Raw genomic sequence first — 12,226 nt, forward strand, 5'->3', positions numbered from 1 at the left:
TTTAATACTATAAAATCAGTTAGGCTTTTTATCAGAGATCACTTATTGTATGTTCTTCATTTTATGGAAGTATGACTTTGTAGAAGCGTGTCTGGGGCACAGGGCATGCTTCCAGAAGCAATACACATTATATTTGCTGTTTCAGCCAACTGTTTTTGCAGTCTTGCTTTAAAAACATGCTAAACACTCTCTGTTACACTGACTGGTGATGGTAAACTGATTCTGTGGAAAAATTATTATGTGCTCATTTAATTGAACTGTTACACGCTCAAGAATGCATATTCTTGCATTTCCTAACCTAGAAGTTTTCATAACTAATTCGTAAGTTTATCACATAGGAATGTAAAAGTTGTTTTTAGCTTTCCAAGAACAATAAATAATAACATAATTTTAGCCATGTAGCGAACAAGTCTTTAGGGACTAATACTTAAGACATCTGCCTTTTGGGAAAACAGTAGTTGCAGGTAAACATGCGTTGACATTGGTCTACATAGAGGAAGATAGGGCCTTTACCTACTGGGTTTAAGAAGTATGTGCAGATAGCAGAAAATTTCATTCTCTCCCTGGCCTTAATGGGGAGTATAGCTCCTCTAGTGGGGAAGAGACTCTGTTGAATCTTAGCTTTCCTTCTGTCTCATTTTACACTATCTATCTTTTTTTTCTCTCCCTGCAGTTAGTTTGTTATTCACATTCCCAGACACATTCCCTCTTTTTGACTTCAACAGTTCTTGTCTTCATTTCTTAAGTTTCTCATCAAAGTCTCCTTCACCACCAAGATCTAGTCAGACTGCTTGGGATCTCCACTTTCACTTTTTTGACAGATTCTTAATTTGAGCAGATTTTTGTAGGGAGACCAAAGGACTCTGCTAACAAAAAGAACAAGTGTCTTTTCTGAAGTACATGAGGGCTACACATAATGAAGAGATTTCCCCCAAGAGATCTTCAGGTTTTAAGAAAGGCAAAACTTTGGTGTTGGGGGAAAAAAAAGGTTGATTTTTTTCTTAGCTGCAATTCCTGCTTTCCCATTCTGCCCCCACAAAAAAAAATAGTGTGAGGCATAAACCTGTCATGAAAGATTTCTTCTAACTGCTGATTTGGCTAAGTCATAAGCCCTCAGAAACAGAATCTTTAAATAGATGCTGAGTGTATTTTACTAATACATATCCTTATTAGCTCTGTGTATAATGCAGTTAATTCCTAATTAAGAATACTGTGATTTTTTTTTTTATGAGAAATAAATTTTAATGAATTACAGTTGAAGTTTACCTTTGACTAATAGAGCCTTTGTTTCATCACAGACCATTTCTTAATATGTTAACTTTTTTCTTAAGATTAGGTTTGAACTAAATTGAAATACATCACAGATACATGAATTTCAGCTTTAATTTTTAAAATACTTTAACTAGTAGTTTCTGGAGAGGAAGAGTTTATGATGCTACGGAAATAGGAGACCTGGAGTAGGTAGAAAGGAACGTATTTCTTCTATTCCTGCAACTTGGCATTTCTGAACTGTTGGGTTTTTACTAATGTTTTGGCTTTTAAGAAGGTATTTCTGTCAAAAAGAGGGGTTTAGAAATGCATATAGATACTTTTCCTTTACCGTATTGCTTTCTGCCAGAAATTGAGTGTTTTACTAGCAAAGCCATTGGTCTTCGCTAGTTTCTTGCATTTCAACAATATGTAGAGTGAGGGATAGTTAAGTATACCACCATGCACTGAAGCAAGCTTAAGCTTTCTGACATCTCTGTTGACTGCTATGTTTGTAAATGGGTATCAGAACTGTGCATCTGCCACATGTATGTACTGTATTTGTTTTTACTATAAACTATGAAGATTGCAGAACTGGTAAAAATACTTGGTGTGTTGATAGTCATGAATTGTACTAGATCTGTAAATAACTGCTGAATGTTAACGTATAATGAATTTTATCATTCATTTAGGTCAAATACATATTTTCTGATAAAACGGGTACACTGACATGCAATGTCATGCAATTTAAGAAGTGTACTGTAGCAGGAGTTGCTTATGGGTAGGTATTTTTATATACTTCTCTTTATCTGTGTGCCTTCCTTTTCCTCTGCCTGTGCATATGTACCCATATATTAATACTACAGTTAAACTTAAGCCTGGCAATATCTACAAATAGGAGTCAGTTTGTGTGACTATGAAATCTTACTTATAAGAGGTATCATCACTTCAGTCATGACATCTCTTTTTACAAAGGGGAACAAAAAGTTTAGATACCAAAGGCTTACTGCTATAACACAACTTCAGCATGCATGTTTTCTCTATCACTCAGTCTGTTTACTGTTGTTACTAAAAAGAAGTCTTCCCTCATACTTGCAAAGACTCGTGTCATTGTCCATGCTCATATTTTATGTAGGCACATGTTCTTGCACTAAATAATATGCAGGATGAACAAGAATTTGAATTACAGTACTGTAGCATGAACTACAGTACTGTAGGCACCATCCAAGTGGCTTTTATGAATACTGTTATAGTGGCATAACTCCAAGTATCAATGTTGCTATTAAGAAATCTCTCCAAGTAAATGTGAACAAAGCATTTTGCTATTCTTTGTCAGCAGTTGCAGCCAACTCCTTCCACAGAGTTTGTAAGAGCCTCAAACTTCTAAGGCTGCTTACTTGAAAAAAAATTATTAGAGCAATAAATAGAGCAGAAGCACCTACATTGTAAATGCCAGTGTGACTTACGAGTATGTGAGATGCTGGACCTGGGCCCATCTCGGAGTGTTCAGTAGCAAATAATTAGACACCTTTAGAACTGGGCAGAGATCAGACAGAGGTTGTGAAATTAAGTGTTGGGCTTGTGCTAAAGGTAATGATTTGGCTTTTGTGGCTTTATCATTAGGATCCTTTTGAAAATCCTAATTTTCAGGGGTCTAATCTAGGCTTTCCGTTTTGAAAAAACTTAGATCCTTAATGCGTTAACCATACTGATGATTTTTTTTAATTCATTATTTTTAAAACCAGTATTTTATACTCGGTTCATTATATATCTTCATCTGAAGTCGGTATATCACAAATTCTAAAATTTCTCCTTTATGAAACCTAGGTGTGAATGTATTTTTTACAAAAAAATATCTCATTTTTTTCTTGCTATACTTTCCAGCTCCCATCCACCCCATTTTGAAAAAAGACAGACCAGTTTTCTGATTAACATCACTGTTTAGAAAGCAGAGTTTTTCTTTACAGTGAATAGCCATTACAGCATCTCTCATAGCTACTCGGAGAAGAGAGTCACTCTGTCTGTTCTGTAGTGATGCAAATAAGAAGTTGGAAACACAGAAAAGGGTCAAAGTGACTGTTCCATCTCCCATGCCTCTTCTTTCTAAGTGTGTTACAAATTGTGATATTCAAACCTGTGTCACCACAGGGCAGAGTCCTTCATGTGCTATGGCTAGCTTTGTTCATCAGCATTTTATGAACTCAGCCAGGCAAGCTGCATTAGCATGGCTTCAGATAATTAAAAAACTACCTTTTGTTTAATGAGAAACTGTAACAATGTATATATACTGAAATATAAACCAAGATTTGTAAAGAGGGCAAATGCCTTCATATCTGCTGTTTTAAGTTACCAAAAAAACCAGCGTTCAATTGAAAAAAAGATCATTCATAGTTTTTGAAGCCTCAAGAGAAGCATTATATTTTTGCAAAATCTTATTGTTATCTAGGCACTAGCAAAATACTCAGCTGAGATACCTTTAAAGCTTTTTTTAGTAATTTAATTTCATTAACTATCTTCTTTTTTATACATGATCCGGTTTTTTAGCCTTTGTGATTCTTTTTCCTCTCCCTGTTTCTCTTCTTTCCTTACTTCTTGTGCAGCCATTGCCCTGAGCCTGAGGATTATAGTGTTCCTTCAGATGATTGGTAAGCTCTAAAAATCATTTAGTATGTGGTGTTTGTTGAAGGTTCAAGCTTAAAACCAGTAAGCGAGATTTTTAGAAACAGATATTTTACTCAGAAGTTACTTCAGCTTCAAATTGATGCAGGCCGACAGAGTCTTACACAAATTTATGCCATCGGAATTCTACAGCATTAGGTTGTGTACTCTAGAAGAGAATTGCTAATAGGGTTACTGAGGTATACTACAGTTATTCTAATGACAGTCCTGTACAATTCAGAATTGCTTATTGGAGAGAAAGTTTTGTCATTTATTAAGGTAGTTGGTATGGTGGTAACTTTAATCATGCTTTTCTATTGTTACTTAGTAATAGGTTAGTAATAATCTCTAATATGTTTGAAAAAAGGTCCATATTTGAGAGTGAAAAATATGTAATAAGTTATTGTTAATATTTTACTTCCTACAGATAGTTTTAGAATACTAGCACTACCTAGTTCTTAACTGAAACTGATATTAAAGCACCCAAATACACTTGAGGCCAACATTAATCTCTTAATCTCTCAGGAAAGACTAATTCCTGGCTGCTTTTCTGCTGCCATCTGCATGACGCCTTGTACTTTTTCATCATACTTTCTTAAACTAAATATTTACAATACCATTCAAAATAAGCTCAGATAGATCGGGGAAAAAATGTCATTTACAGTCTTTAAATTATCACTATTGTATTTGTTGAAAGTGACAGCAAGGTATGTCACACAAAACTAATGTGTTTGTCATCTTATGTTTGGAAAAGTTTGAGGGGAAAAAAAACTTGCTTTGCTAGATTAGAATTAATTCTTTCTTTATATTAAAAAAACCAAAACCTGAAAAGTACCCCCCACATACACATGAAAAGTGGCACACATGCACACCCCAAAATCCTGCCTGACCTGAATATCCTCGTTTGATGTAGCAGCAAGATGTTTTTTACAAAGATGTACAAGTGTGCTTAACTGCGCACAAGTGAGTGGTTTCATTAAAACAATGCAATGCTTAAATGAAATTAAGCATGCTTGCTTGTAAGGCATTTATGAAATAAGACTGGTCTTGACTCATACACATCAAAATTTTTATAAGCAGATCTGAAATGGATAAAATTATGCCAGAACAGTAGTTTAAAAAAAAAAAAAAGTACCTCCTTTTTATAAGCAATGAACATCTTGTAAATACTTAAGAAATGTGATACTTAAGAAGAATTTTTTTTGTATGTAAATCTATTGTGATTAAGAGAATCTGTTTATGACAGTAACATTTCTAATCCTAAAATGACTAATGTACTGAATTCCAAATCTTTTAAATCTTTATTTTTTTGTATTGGAAAAAATTGTTTTCCAGTTTGACACAACATATACTTGCAAATATTTTTCCTTTTTTTTAGCACTGAGAATCTGGAAAATGTCTTGAAGTCTTTCTGTCAGAAGGCTTTAAGCAAACAAAGCTCAAACCTTAGACTCTAAACAAATTTAGTGTATCTGAAGTTGTTAACTTTGGCACTTCAAGATCTATTTGCTTTGCATTTTAAAAAAAAAGTCTTGGTGAATGTGGATGCTTTGAATTTCTCGCTTTAATAATAGTGTTTTTAGAAAAAGTAGTCCTTAGGTGTTTATATAGATGAGGTACTGCAAATTTATATTCCTTCGTGGTAGTGCAGGACTAAAACAGCTCACTTTTGGTTTTCATAGAGAATCTTTAGATTGCCTTTGATGTATATGGCTTATCCTTCAACTTAAATCACAGAATGTGTTCACTCTCTTGCGAGATTACGTGAGCCAAGGCAAGATCCACAGTAAATGAAAAAAGAATACTTTCCTCCAACTGGGTTCACTTTTCAGCACTGTTTTGTTTCACTGAGATTCAAACTCAACTAGATTGTCTTAATACTCAACAGTCAGCTGCAGTAACAAGTCTTCCTAGAAGTATCTATATTTTTGATCTCTCAGCTTCAGCCAGAAGATTTGTGCAATTTGAGAGATGTTAGTGTATGACTTTATTTCTCCAGAACCATCTCCACCTCGCAACTGTTCAGTCCCTTCCTACTTCACCACTGTTGCTGCATCTTCTTTATCCATGAGTTTACTAGGTTCCTTTTTGGTCATGAGTAATAGAAAACAAACCCTCTCCATGCAGACTTCCCTGATGTCTGAACTCAATTTGCTTACCCCTTTCAGATACTGGACTTTATTTTCTGCAAACATTTGCGAACCTATTCCAAAACTGCTAACTTCTCAAAGAAATGTGATCTCTTCAGGCATACCTTGTTCTGAATCTCTTCAATAATCCCATTCTAGAGATCAGACAACAAGAAGCCACAGTCTTACATTGTACATTTATTTTTACTTCATCCTGCATTATCTGAAGTCAGCAGAGAAACTTCCCTGGATTTAAGTGTATTTATATAAATCAAGGTTTCTTAAAATTAGATAAAGTTTGGAGATGTGAAACAAGTACCTTTTTACTTCATTTTGTCGCAGTATGTGATTGCAGCCTTTATTGTAACAGCTACAAACGAAAATTTGTTTGACCTTAGCACAGTAGGGTGGATGATTTGTATATGAATTGTTGAGAATATGCTAATGATGATCTTTTTTCTACTTAATTATTTCTAGGCAGGGCTCACAAAATGGAGAAGAAAAAACATTTAGTGACTCCTCATTACTAGAGAACCTTCAAAGCAATCATGTAAGTTATATAGAAACAATTGACATTGTTTTGTGAAATCAAACCATTGCTTTCAGGAAGTCAAAAGATGATGTCCTTTGAAAGAAAATAAATAATGTATTTACACAAAATCAGCATGCCCTCATGAATACTTTTATAATTGTTTGTTGCTGATACTTGTTAATTAGATTCTGTCCTTTTTTTTTTTCTTTTTTTTCTTTTTTTTTTTTTATGGTATGATTCGGATGTTATGAGTCTGAAATATAATAGTCCTAAGTTCTTCATTCTGTGGGTGTTTTAACATTAGCTATGCTGTTCATATCATGTCATGACATCCATCAAAGCTTTCAGGATCAGTCAGGTTAACTTACTATCCTGACATGACTTAGTATTTCTGTGCCCAAGCATAGACAAGAGTCAGAACTTAACCATATACATTGTTTTTGTGTACATGCTTCCATGAGGTTAGATTATTAGTTCAGATGACAAAATGAAACAGGCATTCTGGAGGCTGATATTTGCCCCAAAGAGACAATACATTTCACAGAAAGTTAATAGCTTAGTTTATGATTTGATAAAGAAACGGTACCATCATTACCACTTTCTGTTTGTCATTTGTACAAGAGATGTTTTTGCCTAGTCATAACCAAGAACGCCTACCTTAAATAGTGTGACTGTTTGTTCTATTTTTGAAGAGTGTAAATAAATTACTCTTTTCTTTCCTTAAATTTTGTCTTCCCGGGAAAATAATTTCAGGGTAGCTGGCAGACAGTGAAGCATTTTGTTCTACAAATGGGGCAGTCTTAAGTGCTAGACACCTGAGTGCAACTCTCAAGCCTATCTAAAGCAGAGGGGGCTCTTGTACTTACCTGCACAGGCCATTTTCAGTGCTAGTAATGTAGAATGCTTGGAAGAGGCATCGTCCTGTTACTGCTCTTGTCTAGAGAAACCTTGGTATGCAGGTGGTTGAATCTTGAAAGTTTTCTGGTAGATATGTAGTATTAAGTATATATAATAGGAGCATACAAGCTATAAAATTGCATTTGTATACATCTTAAAGTAAAAATTCAGGAACACATTCAAAGAGAGGTTTCATCATTGTATGTTAAATGTGTTCTGAAGTGCTTTGGAAAAGAATCTGTAATTCAACCTTCTCAATACATCTTAGACAATCTGGGGACCCTCAGTGGAAGTGGACAGGAACCTGCTCCCATTAGTGTTTCTGCGCTATGGAATTAAGTTAGGTTTTCAGCGCTGACTGTATTTTATAGAGTCATTGTAATGTTATCTTTATTGTTCACATTCTTAGTCTGCTACTAATCTGAAATATTATAAATATGCTACAAAAAACCTCAGTTGAGGTGGCAGCTGCTTTGAACTTACTTGGGAATGCTGGGGTTTCTTTTGAACAACTATTCAGGAGTCAGTTCATTCATTTTGCAAATTTCAGCTGTACTAATAAGGTTTTTAGCTGTATTCATCAAAAACAATCAACTATTTTGCTTATATACACTCTTTTCCCCTCTTTTGGCTAAATCATTTAAAATTGTTTCAGCTTTGTGGACTCTGAAGTGCCTGAGACATTCATCTAAATGTCTTCCTTTAAAAGCTGTCTGCCTGACCTTGCAGCATTTTCCACATCATTTTCGGGTTCGGTTGCTTCATCTTTCTAAAGGTTCTTAAAAAGTGTTGTCAAATATAGTATTAGACAAAAGTAATGTAAAAGGGAATGTTTTTAGTAAAAAAACAACATCCAAAGAGACTTTAGTGAATAATGTAAAATTCTTTCACTACAGCGTTCAGATTTACCTTCCCTATGAAATGCTTATTTGAATTATTCTATGTTTCTAGTTATCTACTTTTGATTCTTATGATAGAAAAAGGCCACTAAATTCTATCTATACAGCCAGTATCGAAGTAAAGTAGCAAGAAGTTACTCTGCATGCTGAGATTAGTGTGCAGATAATGCCTGTTTTGTTTACCTGTTGATAGTTTTTGTCGTGGTTTAACCCCAGCCAGCAACTAAGCACCACGCAGCTGCTCACTCACTCCCCCCCCCCACCCAGTGGGATGGGGGAGAAAATTGGGAAAAGAAGTAAAACTCGTGGGTTGAGATAAGAATGGTTTAATAGAACAGAAAAGAAGAAACTAATAATGATAATGATAACACTAATAAAATGACAACAGCAATAATAAAAGGATTGGAATGTACAAATGATGCGCAGTGCAATTGCTCACCACCCGCTGATCGACACCCAGTTAGTCCCCGAGCGGCGATCCCCCGCCCCCCACTCCCCCCAGTTCCTATACTAGATGGGACGTCACATGGTATGGAATACCCCGTTGGCCAGTTTGGGTCAGCTGCCCCGGCTGTGTCCCCTCCCAATTTCTTGTGCCCCTCCAGCTTTCTCGCTGGCTGGGCATGAGAAGCTGAAAAATCCTTGACTTTAGTCTAAACACTACTTAGCAACAACTGAAAACATCAGTGTTATCAACATTCTTCGCATACTGAACTCAAAACATAGCACCGTACCAGCTACTAGGAAGACAACTCTATCCCAGCTGAAACCAGGACAGTTTTTAAAGAAGAGAGGAAAAATCTTTAATTAATTTTTTTCTTGACTGTTATTTGTCCATGTCTATTATTACATTTCAGTTAGTTATTGCTTAAATGATTAATCACGCTCTGACCTTTTTTTTTTTTTAAGCCAACTGCACCTATAATATGTGAGTTTTTGACAATGATGGCAGTGTGTCATACAGCAGTTCCAGAAAGAGAAGGTGATAAAATTATATATCAAGCAGCATCTCCAGGTGAGACTCAGATAATTGAGTGAACGTATAGTAAAGTGTTCTATCAACTCAACAAGCAAGTTTTATTCAAAGTTTATTGGGTTTTGAAGTATCTTCCAAAATTAAAAAAGAAAACATATCCCTCAAAAAAAGAATTGGTGTCAGCTAAAATCAGTTTTGTCAAAAAAGGATCTAGACTTTTCTAATTTGCTTTAGAAAATTTATATGGGTGTCCTATGGATTATAAGGGTGAAGGGTGATTAACCGTACAACACTCCTAAGGTGGTGTCAGATTGCTGTGGAAGTCTGAAGGAACTGCTCAAATGCAAATAGAAATCAGACCAGGAGACAAATTGATGTCCTTGCTTGTGAACCTATTCTGTACTTGATAACCATGGTATTGATTTAGAACAAAGAATGCATTTGTAATCCAAAATGAAAAAGAAATGTTTTTAATAGGATAAAAGTTGTGATAAGTGCTACTAGAGAGTGAGAAAAGATCATAGTGCAAAAAGTCGGGTTCAAGCCTACTGTGGTTCATAGACAATTTTTGAATTCAGGAAATGATGAAGCAAGGCAAAATGATTAAAATATGCACAGCTCTGCTGAGCTAATGTATTATAAGAAGTTATGATGGGAGAAATGACAGGAAGCGCAGAGAGTCTCCAGCCTTCACCTTCCCTGTCTGCCCCAGCTCCCAGGTGGCTATTCCTCTAAATTCTGTCCTTTAACAGTTGGAAGACAAGGGCAGAGGTAGGGCCATCAATAAAGCTAATGGGTCAGGGCAATGTTTTACTGGGCATTGCAAGCAAATTCTGTTCTGACATCCTGAGCCATCTGGAGACAACTGATGCCTATGGGAGACTGGGTTGCTGCTTGAAATGTTTCCTGAATGTAGACATTGAAGTTATTTGTTATTTACAGCAATCGCTTACCACTCTTCTCTTCTAAAACAGAACTTATACAAAAAGCAATGTACTTTGTCCAGTGCCCCACTGAGGAAGGTGCTTGCCTAGGTGCTTTGAAAAGGATGCTCTCGTTAGTGAGCTGAGAGGCATGTTCCTTTGGGGGCCTATTTTCTCTGAGCCGTAAACTCATTTCATCAGTTTTAACAGGAGAAACAAAGAGTTCTTTCCAGCACCACATCTAATCTTAAAAATCTATAAAGGAAAAAGGAAGCCAAAAGTAGAAAAGCTTGGACTGTGTCCATTAAGTCATGGGGTAGACTAACAGTTTTCTGGTACATCTGCAAAATAACTAATTGACTTGTTGCAGATGAAGGAGCATTGGTCAGAGCAGCCAGGCATCTTCGTTTTGTATTCACGGGAAGGACACCTGACTCAGTAATCATAGAGTCTGTAAGTACATTGGAGTAACATTATAATTTGCTGTATTTACTCTTGCTGTATTAAATAATTTCAGAATAAGTGCATCATGGTACATATCTATTGAGATGTTGTTTGGTTTTGGTTCTTTTGGTTGAGTTTTTTGCATTAATTCTCACTTTTTTTTTTCTCCTGTTCTTCAGTTGGGACAGGAAGAAAGATATGAACTGCTAAACGTCCTGGAATTTACCAGGTAACCAGCATGTTGTGCACTTAGTGTATTTTTGTGAAAATAATTCATGAGTTTCTCTTATGGGTAAAAATGTTGGCATTTTTTATATTTGTACAGGCAAAGTATGCAGGTTGTGTGGCTATTATCTCTGTAATACGTGATCATACTATAGGCAAAACAGTGTACATGATTAAGATCACACTTCTGATTTATTGTAAAACATTTTCAGAGGCATATATTTTTTCCTGTTGTCTCCTTTTTGGCTAATATTTTTCACTTTTGCTTTAGCGCAAAGATTGAAAAAAACCCTTTGTCTCAAAACTTAAAAAAAATATGTGAAAAGACAGTATAGGAAAGTACTTGAACTTTTAAATGTATTTCTGAAAGCCCTGACACCATGTGATTTACTAAAAATTTGATATTTGGGGGGAAGATTCAAATAAGTGTTATACGTAACTTGTGTTTGGCTTGACTGATAGAATGAAATTTTGCGTTTGACCTTAAATATACTTGCATAATTATGATTTGTTTAAATACTCAAGTCTGAAACCCGTTCTCTTCTGAGCAGCACCATTAGACCATTGGCCAGTTATTTTTCTTGGTAACTGAGTTTATCACGTACTTTGCTTTCAGTAAAAATTTTCTGTCAAAGCTGTCGGAATTATAAAGGTACCCATAAGAAATCTGGATGCAGTTTCACTTGTTATGTAGATCTGCTTAAATTGTATCCATGTATGCCATTTGTGTTCTAAGTGTTTGTGTAGGCCCATTGCCTACTTTGGCATAGGATGGGGAAGGAATTTGTATGTAGAGGAAGCTTTTTTTTTTTAGTATGATTACTTGTAATTGTGCCTGCGGAAGGTGGTCATTGTTTTCCTTCCTGTCCTATTATGTGTTCCTTGAGCTTAGCTAAAGAAGCAAAAAGATCAAAAAATAAAGATCCAAGGCAACACTGGAGAGACAGGCTGAGGATGTATAGGTTGGGTGAAATGAGAGTAGTTGCCTGTAGTTATAACAACAGGAATAATAATGTGAAACATAAAAAAAGATCGCCACAGTGAAAAAAGAATAAGGCAACAGAGTAATTTTTATAGTTTTGAATGTCTTTTAATGACTGCTTGCAGTTAATGTTGTTTTTCTATATTGTAGAGGGCATACTTGAAATTTTTAGGATTTATGCCATGGTTTCATTTCTCTATAGGCACTTCGTTCACTTTCTGTTCTGGAAAGTTAGCAAGCATGTAGCACAAAGTACACTGTTAGTTTGACATCTGTGAAAGTTTATACTGCATTCATGGAGTAGCAGTGAAGG

At 35.5% G+C, this 12,226-nt stretch overlaps 1 protein-coding gene across 7 annotated transcripts in view; it reads left to right on the forward strand.

Annotated features, from left to right (window-relative positions):
• ATP8A1 (ATPase phospholipid transporting 8A1) overlaps positions 1-12,226 on the forward strand; it is a 130,303-nt gene that overhangs the window by 43,542 nt on the left and 74,535 nt on the right. For 6 of the 7 annotated variants that reach the window (XM_052780156.1, XM_052780155.1, XM_052780157.1 and 3 more), the window contains 6 exons: positions 1,941-2,029; positions 3,849-3,893; positions 6,513-6,585; positions 9,273-9,378; positions 10,633-10,715; positions 10,886-10,935. In XM_052780156.1, coding sequence (XP_052636116.1) covers positions 1,941-2,029; positions 3,849-3,893; positions 6,513-6,585; positions 9,273-9,378; positions 10,633-10,715; positions 10,886-10,935 — 446 coding nt within the window. The remainder of the gene's footprint in view (positions 1-1,940; positions 2,030-3,848; positions 3,894-6,512; positions 6,586-9,272; positions 9,379-10,632; positions 10,716-10,885; positions 10,936-12,226) is intronic. The other variant, XM_052780158.1, reaches the window with a different exon arrangement.

This window comes from Harpia harpyja, chromosome 2 (assembly GCF_026419915.1).
Source record: "Harpia harpyja isolate bHarHar1 chromosome 2, bHarHar1 primary haplotype, whole genome shotgun sequence".
NCBI classification, from domain to species: domain Eukaryota; kingdom Metazoa; phylum Chordata; class Aves; order Accipitriformes; family Accipitridae; genus Harpia; species Harpia harpyja.